This window comes from Cibotium barometz, chromosome 22 (genome assembly GCF_041138505.1).
Source record: "Cibotium barometz isolate CiBa-2024 chromosome 22, ASM4113850v1, whole genome shotgun sequence".
Classification (NCBI taxonomy): domain Eukaryota; kingdom Viridiplantae; phylum Streptophyta; class Polypodiopsida; order Cyatheales; family Cibotiaceae; genus Cibotium; species Cibotium barometz.
The window spans coordinates 2,360,064-2,377,893 of record NC_141067.1 but is presented as its reverse complement, the minus strand read 5'-3'; the positions used below and the strand labels follow the sequence as shown (position 1 = coordinate 2,377,893).

At 39.2% G+C, this 17,830-nt stretch overlaps 1 protein-coding gene across 1 annotated transcript; it reads left to right on the top strand.

The window, feature by feature from the left end:
* Positions 1-11,006: 11,006 nt before the first annotated feature.
* On the top strand, positions 11,007-13,593 carry LOC147626171 (uncharacterized). The gene is made up of 2 exons (XM_086816877.1): positions 11,007-11,107; positions 11,207-13,593. The coding sequence occupies exon 2, from the start codon at positions 11,614-11,616 to the stop codon at positions 12,520-12,522; it is 909 nt and encodes a 302-aa protein (XP_086673003.1). The 5' UTR covers positions 11,007-11,107; positions 11,207-11,613; the 3' UTR covers positions 12,523-13,593.
* Positions 13,594-17,830: the final 4,237 nt, after the last annotated feature.

The window sequence follows — 17,830 nt, the reverse complement described above, 5'->3', positions numbered from 1 at the left end:
ATATGCTCTTATTTCTACTTTCAAGTGGGGTGAATGGTAAGGCCTATGACCACATGGTCATATAGGTTTTTATCTAATTGTTTGTACACTCCATATACGACCTTTGTTTTCTTAATTGAATTGGAGCATTGTTATGTGCTATTCTTGGATGTTGCTTTTATAACAATACGTAGGTACAATGGATCATATATGGATGCTAGGGATTTATCAACTCTTTTACCAAAGGACATCATTGTATGAGGTGTTTGTTAACACGTGAATCAACATCGACTCTCTATAACAACCAAAAAAGGTGTTTCTTTAACACCAAATTGGTGGTGTTTCTTTAACACCACCAATTTCATGAGAAGCTATCTCTTTGCCTGTAAAGTGACCAACCGAGTCACAAATCCTACACACAACTTTATAAGTTAATTATAAAAATTCCCAAATTATATGAAAATTTCCCAAATTTAATGGAAAAAAAGAGGTAAGGAGACCTCGAAATTGGTCCCAAAGTTGTGGGATTTTCCCAAATGATCTAAAATGGTGTTTAATGTTGTAAAAGACCTTGTACAATGAGTAATAGTGTGAATGTATTTCCGGTGCCTGCTCCACCAATCAAGAAAAGATTGAGGGATTTTGTTGGTTGCAGCCTCTTTTGGAGCTTGACATGATTGAAGATTAATCACAGCTCATCATTTAGTTTTTGGAGCTGTTCATAAAATGTTGCATTGTGCATGGGCTCTAAGGTCTTTTTTTGGGTGGGTTCGAAACATCAAAGTGTAATGTCATAGTGCTCCCTTTCATTGTCTGTGCGCTGCTAGGGTGTTTAGAATTTGAGCTAGATTTTTATGAGAAACACAAGGACATGATGCACTTATTGGTGAAAAAAGCAATATTTGGAAAGGTGCTGGGATTTGTGTCTGTTATTGAATTTCAAAAAAGAGGCTTGCCACATGCACATATATTATTAATATTAAAAAGTGGAAGTAAACCGGTGGAGATTGCACACTATGATATGTTGGTATGTGCTGAACTTCCTTGATAAGGTGATGTTTCCTAGGTTGCATACCATAATTAGTCATTGTAACATCCATGGACCATGTGGGAAACTAAATATACGTTCTCCTTGCATGGTCAACGGAAGATGGTCAACGGAAGGTGCAAACATCGGTACCCTCAAAATTTCTGCGAGACTACTAGCAGTGATGATGACAATGGATATCCAACTTAGATGCGGAGAGACGATGGTAGTTTCATATAGGTAAAGGATCAAAGGGTGGATAGTCGATGGGTTGTTCCATATAACCCTTTTCTGTCTATGAGGTACAAAGCCCATATTAACATTGAAGTATGCTCCACTATTACTGCCGTAAAGTATTTGTATAAGTATGTATACAAAGGACATGATAGAGCTACTATAGAGTTGCAAGACTCACACAGGGTTTTTGATGAGGTTAGTTAATATTTGGATGCCCAGTACGTGTCTGCGTCAGAGGCATGCTGGCGCATGTACCAATATGATTTGCATGATGAAAAGCTTGATATAAAAAGGTTGTATGTCCATCTCCCAATGCAAAATAATGTGATATTCAATGATCAGGATGATTTGCATGATGTGATTAGTTGTGACAGAAACCAAAGAACATCTTTGACTAAATGGTTCAAATCTAATCAATTGTATACGGATACAAGTAGCCTGCTATATGTTGATTTCCCTTGCAAGTGGGTGTGGAATTCAGCTTTGCGCTCATGGACTAAAAGGAAAAGGGAAAATGTGATCGGTCATATGTATAATGTTACTTCGAGTGCAGGTGAGCAATATTACTTACGCATTACTGTGTGCAAAGGTTGTAAATCTTTTGAGGATTTGTGAATGGTGGATGGACATTTGTATCTGTGTTTTAAGGCTGCATGTGAAGCTCGAGGAATGCTAGAGAGAGATGTGAGGAGTGGTATATGTGTCTCCAAGAAGCTGCATTTCAAAAAACAGGATTCCATCATTGTTTGTCATTATAATGGTTTTTTGTGAGCCTATATCCCCTGGGACACCTTTGGAATAAATTCTCCACCGAGCTTTCAGATGATTTTTTCCATACCTTGTAGTAGAGAGGGTGTATAGATGTTGGTGTTTGTCATTCTATAGCAAAGAATCAAGCTCTATTGCAAATGCTGCAAGACCTCTTACAACAGTATGGAAAGCGGTTGCATGATTTTGAAGGGTTGCCTGTTCCCAATAGATCAAGTGTTGCCAGTGTCAACAATGGTTTGCTGATGGAAGAGATGATGTTTGATTCTGTTGCATGTTGATTTGTCCGTTTCCATGAAAAGGAGTCTAAATAGTTGTCAATCAAGAGCATTTGACACTATCCTTGAGGCTGTTTCTTTGGACTAGGGTGGTGTTTTTTTCCTTGATGGACCAGGTGGATCAGGCAAAACCTATCTTTATAATGCCTTGTTGTCATGATTACGTTGAGAAAATCAAGTTGCATTGGCATGTGCATCATCTGGAGCTGCATTGTTGCATTGGCATGTGCATCATCTGGAGCTGCATTGTTGCTTTCAAATGGTCGTACAGCGCACTCACGTTTTAAAATTCCATTGGTGCTCAATGCTTCTAGCACATGTGGAATTAAAGCTAACAACCCATTAGCGGAGGTGTTGAAGCTTACAACGTTAATTATTTGGGATGAGGCTCCAATGATGCATCGATATGCATATGAAGCACTGGACATGACATTGAAAGACATTATGCAGAGTGATTCAGTGTTTGGTGGGAAAGTTATGCTCTTTGGTGGTGACTTCAAGAAAATCTTACCAGTTGTGCCAAAAGGATCATGTGAGGACATTGTTGATGCAACGTTATGCCGGTCATATATTTATTTGGAGATATGTAAAAGTTCTAAAGCTGGCCCAAAACATGTGGGTTAGACACAATTCTTATGATTGTACGGAACAAGAATTTGTCAAATGGACATTACAAATTGGAGATGGCTCTATAGGCCATCCAAACAATGAAGGCAAAGTGGCAATACCACCACGAATGTTGATCCATGGGAACTTCATTTTGAGTTTGTAGATTGGGTATACAAAGATCTTCAGAGCGTGGAGGAATATGGATGCTTCTTTAAAGACCGTGCTATACTTGCACCGCAAAATCTAGAGGTTGATGAGGTTAATGAACTAGCCTTGAGTGCATTGCCCGGTCTTGAAAGAGAATACCTCAGTGCTGATTCGGTTGCTTCTTCCGAGAACGACGTAATATTGTACCCAATTGAGTACTTGAACAGTTTGAACTTAGGTGGTGGTTACCCTCCTCATAGCTTGATTCTAAAGATCAACGCTCCTATCATGCTGCTCCGTAATTTGGATCCTCGACGGGGACTTTGTAATGGTACAAGATTGATATGTAAGCAATTTCACTCAAAGGTGATAGAAGCAGAAATCATTACAGGTACCAACATTGGAGACAGGGTCTTTATTCCTAGGATAACTTTCATACCTACTATGCTGCAATTGCCTTTTGACATGAGAAGGAGACAATTTCCTGTAAGGTTAGCCTTTGGTATGTCAATAAATAAGTCCCAAAGACAAACATTGAGTGTATTGGGACTTTACTTGGCCACCCAAGTATTCACACATTGACATTTGACATGAGAAGGAGACAATTTCCTGTAAGGTTAGCCTTTGGTATGTCAATAAATAAGTCCCAAAGACAAAGTATTCACACATTGACAGTTGTACGTTGCTATGTCACGTGTTAGATCATCTGATGGAGTGAAAGTGTGTAAATCATCATATGGAATAGGAAAGCAGCATAGAAGGTTCAAGAAGCGAAGTCTTCACAACCAATGTTATCTACAAGGAGGTTTTCCAAATGGCATAAATCAGGATGTAAGTAATCTATGCCCAAAAGGCAGAGAACAAGCTATTGATATAGCAACTTACAAACGCTGGAGACTACAATCATAGATATATCTCTATCAATGAAAAAAATATTTTGAATGATGTGACACATGCATGTAATCTATGTTGTCATTTTGTGCAATCTTTCACATTAATGCTTCTCTTTGGTATTATTGAATTCATGTGTATAAATATGCTTGCATTTAGCTAAAGATACCATGTAGATCCACAAAAGAGAGTTTCCCATCATTGCTCAAGTGATGGTTCTAATTGTTGAGATAGCGGACGGGTGTTGGTGAGCTCCTATTTATTATTTTTTAACATTTGGATCAGCAAACGTTTCCTTTTGACTTGCTTTTATTTATTTTTCTTGCTTGGCACAAAATACTAAACATATATATATATATATATATATATATATATATATATATATATATATATATATATAGAGAGAGAGAGAGAGAGAGAGAGAGAGAGGGAGAGAGGGAGAGAGGGAGATATTAAAGTGTTATGTAAATTATTAGTGTTGTGAGTGTTATATTTGATATCAAGGGTATAATTCATAGGATGGAGGTGGTAAGGAGATCATTTACATTTGTTTATGTGGTGATGGCCAATATATTGAAGGTAATTATTTTTTAGATTGCTATAATTCAGGTATTTTTGTTTTCCAAAATCTATGTCATATTCATGGCTGAATTGTAGATCCTCCATTTTGGGAAGGAGAAGCAGCAGCATCTCTAATTATCGAACTGTTAGAGAGCTGTTAGAGAGCACTGGTGTTTTACGATATATATAGAAACCCAACTTTTATGTAGGTTTTGTGTTTTGTTGATGAATTTATATTGCTATTGATACATTCTTTTCGCAATAGGGAATATCTTTACTTTTTAGAACCCAAATTATTTTTGGGTTTGTATGGTCGAGACCCTTACAACGAGAGCTTTGGGCTCCTTGGAATTTACAGTCTGAGATTATAAAAGATCGCGGATCAACTTCATGTACATATAATGTTTGTAGACTATGAAAAGCCTGATAGGTTAGATTTTCGAGTCATCGACTGGACAATACAGAAATTTTTTGGTTTGCTGTCTACAAGCCTATTCAAACCCCATTCGCCTCAAATATTGATCCACCAAATGAGATCTGTAAGGTTTTGTTGTTTTCCTTCTTCTTTTTCACGAAAATTTTATCTTGGACTAGCTAATGTTTTTTCCTTTAATATTTTTTTGCCAGATGGAGGCGAGGAGTATAGGCTTCCAAGGAGAGATAATCCAATTATCCGAAGATTGTTTTAAAGCTTTGTTCAGGTGTATTGAGATTGTCAACCTTATTTTGGGTTGAAATGTTGGTTGTTTATTTTGGGTTGAAATGTTGGTTGTTCATTTATGCCAAGTTTGGTGCTTTATTCAATGACATAGAGTGTTTTAGGAGTATATATATGGCAAGCATGGTGTGTTTATATATTTATTGGCAAGTTAGGGACCATGGGGCCCATCATGGGCTTCAAATATAAGGCTTATCCCTACTTACCCATCGAAGATGAGCGTTTTTTTTCCCCAATTGTTTGTATTAAAAAGTAAGAAAAAAAACACACCCATGTGTGCCATCGCTTTCGCATTAAGGGTTTGAACATGTGATCTTGGAACTCTAGAGCAACACCTCTCTCTACTACACTGATTTGTGATCGACAAATAAGAATACTCTTGCCCGTCTCAGGGACGGGTCAAACCACTAGTCTCATAAGAACTCAAGCCACTAGTCATAAGAACTGGGACTCTGGACATCTCCACCAAAAAGCATTGGACCACAAAACAATTGGTCGAACAAGTGGCAAAAGAGGAGATGATTGTGATTGCTTCAATCTCTGAGTTGAAAACAGAAGCTCAAAGATAACTACTTCCATTTAATCAAACTTTGTGTTCAATTTCTTGCAACACCTTGGAATCCGTTTGCCGAAACAGATCAATCAGCAGAGCAGCCACAATGCCCCTTGTCAACAACCATGAGGAGTTTCTACAGCAAAGGCTACAGTCCCTTGTAGAGAATAGCTTGGCAGTAGCCACAATGCCCCTTGTCAACAACCATGAGAACTTTCTACAGCAAACGTTGCAGTCCCTTCTGGAGAATAGCTTGGCGCCGTGGACCTATGCCATCTTCTGGCAGCTTACAAATTCTCATGATGGGCAGCAAGTCCTTGGATGGGGAGATGGCTTCTTCAACCCCAAGGAGGAAGCGCCAATCCCAAAGCCAGATGCAGCCTGCGAAGAAGGATTCTTAGAGAACTGCTAGCCCTCATTAAACAAAACGCAGAGGATTCCACAGAATTTGATTCCTTAGAAACTGGTGTCACGGATACAGAATGGTTCTTCCTGGTTTCTATGATGTGCTCTTTTCCCATTGGGACTGGGATGCCTGGCCAAGTATTCGCAAGCTCCCAGTATGCATGGCTCACTAGGGCAGAGCAACTTACGGGCCGTGACTGCATGAGGGTAGAGCTTGCTCAAAGGTTTGGCATCCGTACAATCTTATGTGTCCCAACAAAGTATGGTGTGGTGGAGCTTGGATCTACTCAAATCGTTGAGGAGGATCTAGCATTCGTCTGCGTCATCAAACTGGAGTTGGAACAGCCATCCGTCCATGAGAGCTCTCAGGAAGACTTGATGAAAGAGGAGAGCATGGGCAGATGCAAACACAAGTGGGATTCTTTTGTAGCTTTAAAAAATCCTAAAAGAAATAAGAAGATAAGAATAGTTATATTAAGAAGATAAGAATAGTTCTATTAAGAGATAAGTATCTCCAAAAATAGAAATTCGAATTTAGGTGATAGGAGGTCATATTTAGAGTACTTTTACATACTTAGAGTCCATGCATACTAAAAATATGAAAAAACAACACGTTTCTAAAGATGGCACATTTGTAGCTATATACAAACGTTTTTGCCTATTCTGCTCGTGCTAACTTGTAGACTAGATACTTCCGGTTCTTTTGACTGGTTATATGACCATATTCTGAGTTTTTATCAGAGAGTTATGGTCGAAACAATTTGCTGATTCTGTCAGGGTCTCTACACAGGAAAAACTGTAAGAAGGTAGCAACAAGTAATCCTAGAGCTTGAGATGTATATATCCCTTCATTCTTATCTAATATCTTAGAAGACAAGGTTAGATTGCTATGGTCTTTCGGAGGAAGAGACCAAAACTCCATAGCTTTTCTTTTAAAGAAAGAATAGTATGCCGTAGCCTTGTAGAGAAGGCTATTTTGCCATAGACCTTAGAAAGAGAGAAGAGTCACAGTACGAGTAAGAGGAGATAAAGCTTGGGGATGATTGGATGATTTCAATCATAAGAGAAGGTATTAGAAGACTCTATTCTCATATGTCAAGTTCTAAAGCTCTTGTTAACGAGCAAAGGCAACGATAAACGATAAATTTCTATAAGGTATATACATATTTTATTTTTCAATTATATATCATTCTTAGGGGTTGAGGTATGGCCCCGGCTTCTCTATTAATTATTAATAGTGATCTATTTGATTGATTTACTATTTAAAGTTTGTATTCTTTTAAACAACAGCATATGCCTTAATAAAGAATGTCTTATCGCAATCTCGAGTTGAGAGATCGTTTTCTTAAGAAGGTAACATGGATTCTAGTCCTATGGTTTAGTTGAGTAAATGGATGGTTATCTTGGTTAAATTAAGGTACACCTGTATAACTTCTCCCTACCTTGACGCTGCTCCGTTCTTGTGCTTGTGTAGCCGGATGGCGGAGACGTTAGTAAGGCCCGGAGTTGGCCCATGGTATCCCTCATACCATTGGGAGAATGAGGTTCGCCGATTGAGGCGAGTGATTGTGATGCTGCCTAGTTCTGAGGGCCCAGGCTAGTGCGGTGAATTAGCCCACCCTAGTGTGCAGACATCCCTCTGAGGGGCGGAAGGATCGAGCGATGGAGCCTGAGAGGGTGACAGGCCGGGGTGACAGGCCGACTTGAGTCCTCGCCAAGCGACGGCGGTCGATGAGGTGTATGGTCCCGTAGGGTTTAGCCCAGCATGTAGAGGCTGGAAGGCCGAATTCTAGATCTCGGCAGAATAAAGGAAAAGAATAAGAGAGCCGGTTTGGCTTGTATGAAATTGATTCATGTATAAACTTTATATATATATATCTTATCTTTGGTATGATTGTATTGTGTAAAAGGCTGTTTAAACAAACCTTGTGAAAAGGGCCTTAATTAAGGAACATGTTTATTTATGTCAAACAGTGTGGTAGGATTAATTAGAAAACAAATTGACGCGTGAGTAGGGTGGAGAGTGGGAGGAGGAAATGCCCCGACGGCACCATCCTACGGACGGGTGGACCCGATTAGTCGGGTAGCTTTCCAACATATTAAGTGAAAGCCCTACGCTAAATAATTAGGTTCTTGTCTAGAAGACTAGGTCAGCAGCTATGCCTTGCATGGATAAGGAAAAAAGCATTGCCTCTAGAAATAGTAGTTGTCCAATTTATGATAAATTACCTTATGGGTGATTTGACTTTTAGAAGACCACGCTTCCCCTGCGAGATAGGACTAGGTCTTACCTATGAATCGTATCCTTGAATCTCTGCATGGTCAAGGTGTCGATGAGTAGAAAATTTTCCCCAAGATAAGACTTAGTAGACTATCTTAAGTGTTTCCCCTATTTTTGGGAAGGGGAAACCTTACAAGTGGTATCAGAGCCGATCTTAGTTCCTAGGATTTGTTTTTCAAAGGTTAACTATCAAGGGATTAAAACAAGTGATTGTTTATCATATGACGACGAATCAATCATCTCTACTGGCCATAGAAGTGATTTGAATATCCTCACGTATTGAGACAATCATCCTATGAAATTGTGCTTAGAGCACTTCATATGCTTTTGTCTGTTTTTCATCCATCACTCTGAAATTTTGAAAATGAGTGAACACTTCACTCTTTTCCTTCATGAAATACACCCACACTTTCCTCATGTGGTCATCAATGAATGTTACGTAGTACGTACAGCCACCCATAGACATACCCTTTGCAGGACCCCATACATCTGAATGTACAACATCTAGTACATTCCTGCTCACATTTCTGTCATGTAGAAATACATGCTTTGTTTGCTTTTCAAATTGACATGCTTCACATACTTTCTGCATACTTTCAACTTTAAACTTAGAAAGCCCTGTCATAATTTCTTTACTCTACATAGACTTCATTCTTTTCACATTAAATAGAAATTCGAATTAAGGTGATAGGAGGTTGTATTTAGAGTACTTTTACATACTTAGAGTACATGCATACTAAAAATATGAAAAACAACACGTTTCTACAGATGACGCGCTTGTGGCTATATACAGACAACGTTTTTGCCTATTCTGCCCATGCTAGCTTGTAGACTAGATACCTTCCGATTCTTTTGACTGGCTATATGACCATATTCTGAGTTTTTATCAGAGAGTTATGGCCGAAATAATTTGCTGATTCTGTAAGGGTCTCTACACAGGAAAAACTGTAAGAAGGTAGCAACAAGTAATCCTAGAGCTTGAGATGTATATATCCCTTCATTCTTATCTAATATCTTAGAAGAGAAGGTTAGATTGCTATGGTCTTTCGGAGGAAGAGACCAAAACTCTATAACTTTTCTTTTAAAGAAAGAATAGTATGCCGTAGCCCTGTAGAGAAGGCTATTTTGCCATAGACCTTAGAAAGAGAGAAGAGTCACAGTACGAGTAAGAGGAGATAAAGCTTGGGGATGATTGGATGATTTCAATCATAAGAGAAGGTATTAGAAGACTCTATTCTCATATGTCAAGTTCTAAAGCTCTTGTTAACGAGCAAAGGCAAAGATAAACGATAAATTTCTATAAGATATATACATATTTTGTTTTTCAATTATATATCATTCTTAGGGATTGAGGTATGGCCCTGGCTTCTCTATTAATTGTTAATAGTGATCTATTTGATTGATTTACTATTTAAAGTTTGTATTCTTTTAAACAACAACATATGCCTTAATAAAGAATGTCTTATCTCGCAATCTCGAGTTGAAATACTAAAATATTTGTAAAAAGGATTATTTTCTTAAGAAGGTAACATGGATTCTAGTCCTATGGTTTAGTTGAGTAAATGGATGGTTATCTTGGTTAAATTAAGGTACAGGTATAACTTCTCCCTACCTTGACGCTGCCCCGTTCTTGTGCTTGTGTAGCCGGACGGCAGAGACATTAGTAAGGCCCGGAGTTAGCCCATGGTATCCCTCATACCATTGGGAGAATGAGGTTCGTCGATTGAGACGAGTGATTGTGATGCTGCCTAGTTCTGAGGGCCCAGGCTAGTGCGGTGAATTAGCCCACCCTAGTGTGAAGACATCCCTCTGAGGGGCGGGAGGATCGAGCGATGGAGCCTGAGAGGGCGACAGGGCGACAGGCCGACCGGCCGTAGGGTTTTGCCCAGCATGTAAAGGCTGGAAGGCCGAATTCTAGATCATCGACAGAATAAAGGAAAAGAATAAGAGAGCCGGTTTGGCTTGTATGGAATTGATTCATGTATAAACTTTATATATATATATCTTGTCTTTGGTATGATTATATTTTGTAAAAGGTTGTTTTAACAAGCCTTGTGAAAAGAACCTTAATTAAAGAACATGTTTATTTATGTCAAACAGTATGGTAGGATTAATTAGAAAACAAATTGACGCGTGAGTAGGGTGGAAAGTGGGAGGATAGAATGTCCCCACGGCACCATCTTCTGGCGGACGGGTGGACCCAATTAGTCGGGTAGCTTTCCAACATATTAAGTGAAAGCCCTACGCTAGATAATTAGGTTCTTGGGCAACTCTATTCTAGAAGACTAAGTCAGCGTTGTGCCTTGCATGGATGAGGAAAAAAGCGTTGCCTCTAGAAATCAAGTCTAGTAGTTGCCCACCAATTTATGATAAATTACCCTATGGGTGATTTGACTTTTAGAAGACCACGCTTTCCCTGCGAGATAGGACTAGGTCTTACCTATGAATCGTATCCTTGAATCTCTGCATGGTCAAGTTGTCGATGAGTAGAAAATTTTCTCCAAGATAAGACTTAATGGACTATCTTAAGTGTTTCCCCTATTTTTGGAAGGGAGAATCTTACAATATCACGCCTAGAATTTGTGAGAGGCTCCTCCCACCTCTTCCTTCACCAGACAATTCTTACATGACAGGCAAGCATGGCATCACACAGGTACGTTAAAACTTCTTGACGTTAAAACTTCTTGACGGGAGCTATAATATAATAAATCATACAGAATATTGTTCTCACAAATTATAAATTTAACTTCAGGAAATCGCCCGTGGCTTCGACAATGAGGGCACATCCGATCCCCAGTTAATCTCACGTGTCTTAAGAGTGCACGGTATTCGAGGATCGGATCCATCTTTTTGTACTGCAAGCCAATGTAGCCTATTGATGGAAGCTTTGGTGGTGGTGGCAGAATGGCTTGAGAGGTGGAAAGACCAGCTAGCCGAGCCACTTGTGCATGACATTGAGGGCCATGTTTGCGAAGGGAAGAAGCCTGCTGGAGGAGTGCAAGGAATGTGCTAGCAGTAAATGTAAGTGGCTGATGAGGGCTGTGGCTAAAGCAGAGAGCAAAGAGGAGTTCTCTGAGGTGCTTCAAGGGTTTGTGGAGAGCCTGGAGGGCTTCACGGAGATCCCTCATGAGCTTGATGATATGATATTGAGTTGGGTGGATGGCCTCTGCGAGACACATACAGGTATATGATCCCCTTCATGCCAAAGAAGAAACCAAGAGATTAGCTCAACAAATTAAGCATATGCATGTGGACCTATTACCGCAGTTAGCTGCATATGACCGTCAAGTGATCATTCAGCGCCTGTTGAGGCACATCGAAGCTACAGTAATTGAGGACCAGAAACAGTCCAACGATGATGGTGTTAAACTTAATGATGATCATGAAGACTTGAAAATATGCCAGTACTTGTTGCAGTGTCTTAACAATTGTAGTGCGGGAAGGGTGGACGTGCTTGAAGTTCCCTCTCCAAGTCTTACTTATGAAGAAGAGCTGGTGGGTCACGGGGCTTTTGGGTTGGTCCGCATGGCCGATTGGAGGGGTCTTAAAATTGCAGTAAAGCAGTACAGCTACAGAACTTATTTCGATGTGGAGTTGCGTGCCATGCTAAACATAAGACACATCAACAGCATTCGCATCATAGGGTACTACAACCTCAAGCTTCGTGGAGGGAAAGTATGCCCATGCTTGCTAATGGAATGCATGAAAAGCGATCTGGAAGAGTTCATTGACACGCTGCAAGCCCAAGGGGTACAAGTCCCCTTTGCTATTCAGCTTGACATTCTGCTTCAGGTTGCTAAGGGTATGGCTTACCTTCATGGTAAGAAGATCATACATAGGGATCTTAAGCCCAAGAACATTCTTCTAACACGGTGGCCCAGTAAAGAGGATTGTCATTTCACAGCCAAGATAACTGATTTTGGCACCTCAAGGATCCATTTTGACACGGAAAATGTAACTCATGTGACAGGCAAGCTTGGTACACGCTGCTATATGGCCCCGGAGGTGTGGGATGCAAATGAAGATGGGGACAAAGAATGTTCCACCCAAACACGCCAAATCAGGTGAGCGTCCCCAGGTCTCCGTGCTTCTCTCATCAGGATTCCCTCACACCTTAGTTTCCCTCTTGGAGAAGTGCTGGTACCATGATGCTGTGAAGTGCCCCTCATTTGATGAGATAGCTAAGTTCTTGGCTCTCCACAAGTCTGTTCTTCTCACTGGCTCCTCTTTTGAGATTCCTAAATGTGGTAATCAGAGATACATAGAGAAGGAATACAAGAGAACGAGAGTTTAGGCAAATATGGTGAATATTAATGCATCAAGCCCACACATCATTCACTACAAGAGTTATAATAAGAAGGCTGCTTAATTTGATATCATAGACTAGATTCTTCTTCATCTTCAGACAATGGATCTGCATCTGTTACTTTCTATTGCGCATGAACATCTGTTACTTTCTATTGCGCATGGACATCTGCAGCTTTACTTCTCTTGTGCATGAACATCTGCAGCTGCATCGTACTTCCCATTATTCCCTTTGTGGATGAGCTGGTATTGAGGGAATGACCACCAGCAAGCTCAATATAAGGCCCTAAGGCTTCTCTCCTATTGATTCAAGCACCTTCCCAAGGACCTGGAGGGCGGAAGAAAAGGCTTCACGCTTAACCCAGTATCTCTGCTGAGCTGAGCCCTATGGACAATCTCACCAGGCCACCTTGGAGAGGAGAACTTGCCTATCAGCAATCCTGTCCCAGGCCTCATTCCTGGGCTTTTTGTCAATGGGTATTCATGTTCAGACTCTTGAAGAAACACTTTATTCAGCACACAAAGAGAACATATATCATGGTGAATGCTCACATGATGAATAATTGAATTGCCTAGCGATGGCACACTGTAGGAGCTCCAAATAATGAAGAGATCTGCAGTCGAGTAAAATTGCTGGCATGTATAGGTATACAAGTATCTGAAAATGACACTGGGCCTTTGAGTCCTGACTCCTCCTTTGCCATGGGGAGCATTAGTGGCAGACTCTCGGACATTCCTTAATTAGGCCCAAAAGTAGTCAATGATGTTGTCAGACTGGTTACTTTTACTGCTTCCATGAACTTGCTCCATTTCTTAAACTTGTCCCCCTTTTTTTGATCGACTACATCTTTTGAACTTGTCCCCTTTTTTTGAACTTGTCCCCTTTTTTTGATTAATTGCGTCAATGAGTAGCGCACATCAACACTTGCTGCCATGTGTTGAAGAGAAACGTCAACAATTTGCATGTTTTGTACGTCGAGCTTCTGCGACTTCTAGGATACGGGCATCTTGACATAAAAAACTCTGATTTGGGCATCTGCCTGTAGGAGGCCAAAGAATTTCAGGCATACTTTGTTCTTCTCCATTTGGGTAGCGTGCTTGTACGCTTGAGGCAGGGCTTTGATTTGGGGATCTTCGACATCTGAGTCCTTGTCTGTGCATCAAGTTGTTCACTCTCCTTCTGCCAATGCTGCTTGGCCTTCTTGGCAAGCTCTTCTTTTGCAGGGTTTTTGAGTTGATCACTGACAGTGTTTTAAGGTTTCTTGATATGATTCTTGCATGCAAGGCTTTTGCATCTTCTCGTTTGAGGGCATCTCTTAGTTGACGAGTTTGGAAAGCATTAAAGTTGCAGAGCACCTTCAAATATAAGATTTATGAAGTGTGCAAAACTTACAGTCGGCTGTGTGCAGGGCTTCTTCTTTTTCGCCATGAGAATTTCCATCCTGGGTTGCTGTGTAAGCATGTTGGGCTAGATGTGGTACTGCAAAAATCTGTTCTCCTCCTCTTGTTTCAACTTGCAGGGCTTCTTTTTGGATAGCTGTGTTGAGAGTTTAGAAATTGTGGGCATCTTCTTTCTTCGTCTGCTACTCCTTATCCTTCATCCTCTTGGTTTTGGGATTGTGAATAGGAATCCACTGTCTGTTCTCTACGACAAGCAGTACGTGGGGTTTTTCTTTCGGGGCCTGAAGTGTTTTACATGCCGGGCTGCTTCATCTTCCAGAGGAAACAAGGCTTTTAGGGCTAGAGGAGATACAAAGAACGTATTATTTGCCCTCCAGACCTTCAGCAGCCTTGTGTAAACAGGCTCCTTTGTGTTCTCTTGGCAACCCCGTCCTCTACCTTCATACTGTCAACCACCCTACGTACAAAAATGCTAAAACGAGCCCTTCCAAAAGCTAGAATGCTGGGGTAGCGTTACCCTTTCCAAGCCTTGTTATAAAATTCCTTCTTCAGGGGTTTTAAAAGTCCTAATAGGAGCTTTGGGGACCACTCAAGAAGAAGTATTTTTTAAAGGAAAAATTTAAAAGCAAGGTTTACGCAATTATTTGAAGCAAAGAAGACCAAAGATTTGATGCTTCAAATAAATAAAGAATACCTGCACTATCAAGAATTGGGACACTCAAGAAAATTATTGTGAAGTAGAAAGGGTTCAAGGATGAAGCTCACTTTCTAAAAATTGCAAAGGATAAAGAAGTCAAGGGCATGAAAACCTTTGGACAAAGAATTGAATAGTTTATGTGATTTTTGTGAACCATTAGATGGAGCTTTAGATCAAGGGCTACAGATCTTTGTCACCTTTTTTCCAAAAACCACTTCCCATTTGCCAAATACCACCCTCAACAGGAAAACCACCTCTTGATTCCCTTTCAAAATTCAACAAATTATGAATTGGATGATGTGGAAGGGGTTCTTCAATTCACAAAGTTTTTTTTTTTAATCCTTCTTTTCTTTGCAGGCATGAGTTTTCTCTCTCTTTTTTCTTTTTAATCAATTTGCTCGAAATCGCCGCTCGTTTTATTTTCTCTCCCTTTTTCCTTAAATACCAACACCCACCTAATTTTATTTCGTTGATGCGCTGGTCACAGTTTTCTCTCATTGGTCGCCACCCATTTCCATTCGTCTCGCAGGGGAGGCAGAGGGGACTCAAATGCATCCTGTTATTCTCTCTCTCTATCTCTCTCTCTCTCTCTCTCTCACTCACACACACACGCGCGCGCTCTAAAACTATCGCCCATTTACTGTTTAAAAAGCTTTACACTTTTTACAACAAAAGCCTTAAAAACCATTAATCTTCAAAAGCTTCAAAGCTTTACACTTTTTACAACAAAAGCCTTAAAAACCTTTAGTCTTTAGCTTTAAAGCTTTATATAATAAAGCTTTAAAAAGCCTATAATCTTTTTTTTAAAGCTTAAAATCTTAAAACTTTAGTATTCAAAACATTAAACTTTGGTATTCAAAAGCTCAAAAATCTTTATCTTATTTTTAAAAAAACCTTTAAAAACTACCAAGATTTAATCTACAAGCTTTAAACCCATATAAGCTTTAAAGCTCTCACCATATTTATCCTTTCTATTCTATAGGCTTTAAAAAGCTTTATTTAAAATTTATTAAAACTTAAAAACTTAAAAACTCAAATTTGGTGTATTTTCTCTCCATTTTTTTTAAATGATAAAAGATACATTCCACTTCTCAAAGTTTTTACTCACTTTTTCTTTTCATGTACGTGAAGAATAAAGTGGTCAATTTTCAAAGTTTAATGGCTCATATCTCTAAAGACCCTTTTATAAAATCCACACCCTTGTTTAGGAATATGACATCTCTACTTAACTTTGTTGGATATGGATATAATGGACTCCTTGGATATACACATCATTTGGAAGCAACAAGCAATGTTCTTAAATTAGACAGAGACTTGTTTGAGAAGGAGAGCATTTATTTGAAGCAAACCATGGAACAGTGTGTCCAAAAGTTATTAAGCAACAAGGAAACCATTTTTGAGCTTGGAAAACAAAGGGATGAATTAAGACTTAAGCAGACCTTATTAGGTCTTCGTAGACGAGAAAAAAAAGTTAAGGGATATTGAACAAATGAAGCTAGGAGGTGGTGGCATCAAAAAAGAGAATACATCCAATGAAGTAAAGCTTCTTTTTATTACTCAGTTGATTGTTGTTATTGTAATATTTTTATAATCATATTATTTTTTTATCATTTGGTAAGTTCATGTATCAATTTATGCATTTCAATTTGATATCAAATTGTTATAGCACCTTGATAAAGAATCCGAATCAACAAGAGAACCTTATAGCACACATTTTAGTCTTCTTTTGAATCGCCAATATGTAGAAGCAATGATGAAGAACAAGAAATATAAGAAGGTCGCAGATAAGCAGATAGAGGACTTTATCAAAGAGAATCAACTCAATCCATAGAATATCCTCCCCTTGCTTATAGCATAACCTAACTACCAATAAAGATGGTGGTAGGAATCTAGCTATGATTATCTATATCAAAGTTGTTTTATATTGTAATAGGTCTAGTAGAGGAGTAGGGACGCCTAGGATGTGTGGTTGTGCCATAGAAAGGAAAAGCGGATGCAAGAATAGAGCTAGCCTAAAATGCAAAAAGAAGAAAGAAGAAGAGATAACCTCCAAATCGTGTAAATTTTTTAGAGTTAAAAAAAAATTCATTAAATGAGCTAGAAACCTCGAAGAGAACATTCTAAAATTTTAGAGGGAAAAACTACCTATATTAAATGAGCTGACAACACTATAGTTTTCATATATATTAAAGAGCTGACATTATAAGTGTGCTCTAAGTATTTTGAAATGCAATTTACATTTCTTTATTAATAATATATTCATAAAAAAGAATATTATAAAAACATCTATTTACCAAAAGTTTCGTTTTACGGTTGCTCTCTTGCTATTTGTCAAAATTGACTCCAATACTCCCTAATGTCTAAAAGCAAAGTAGGGGGTTCTTTGAGAAGAGTTTTGATACCAATCTTGATGTGGTTGATGGTGGTATATCGTGAAGCAATGTAGAAGGTGGAGAGGTAACTCCAAAAGGAGGAAATGGATTGCTGATCATTATGGGCCATAATGTTGGTTTCATCAACAAATTGATGGTGGTTGATGGTGGCAAATCCTGAAGCAAGGTAGAAGGTGGAGGGGAAACTCGAAAAAGAGGAAATGGATTACTGATCATTATGGGCCATACTGTTAGTGTCATTAGTAAATTGTTATAGGCAAAGTTGGCCTACATTGTTGGGGAGGTTGATACTTGTGAGGGATCCTAACTTGATAGCATCATCCAGTAGCCACGACAGAGCATCTCCAACTATGTGGCAGATAGGAGAGAAGCAAGAGGGAACCCTTGTCTAATTGATATCTTAAGGCAAAAGGCCTCTGGTAGGTTACCATTAATGGCAACCCTAGCACAAGCATTGCCAAATAGAGTTTTTACAAATCTAATGAATTGTTTCCCAAGTCCCATGTCGTGGAGGGGCTAAAGAATGAAATCCCATTCTAGTCTATCATAGACTTTATCAAAATCAATTTTGAAGAAGATG

Bases quoted from the DNA above. Each gene is read 5' to 3' on its own strand.
- LOC147626171 (XM_086816877.1), top strand. From the start codon at position 11,614: ATGGCCTCTGCGAGACACATACAGGTATATGATCCCCTTCATGCCAAA.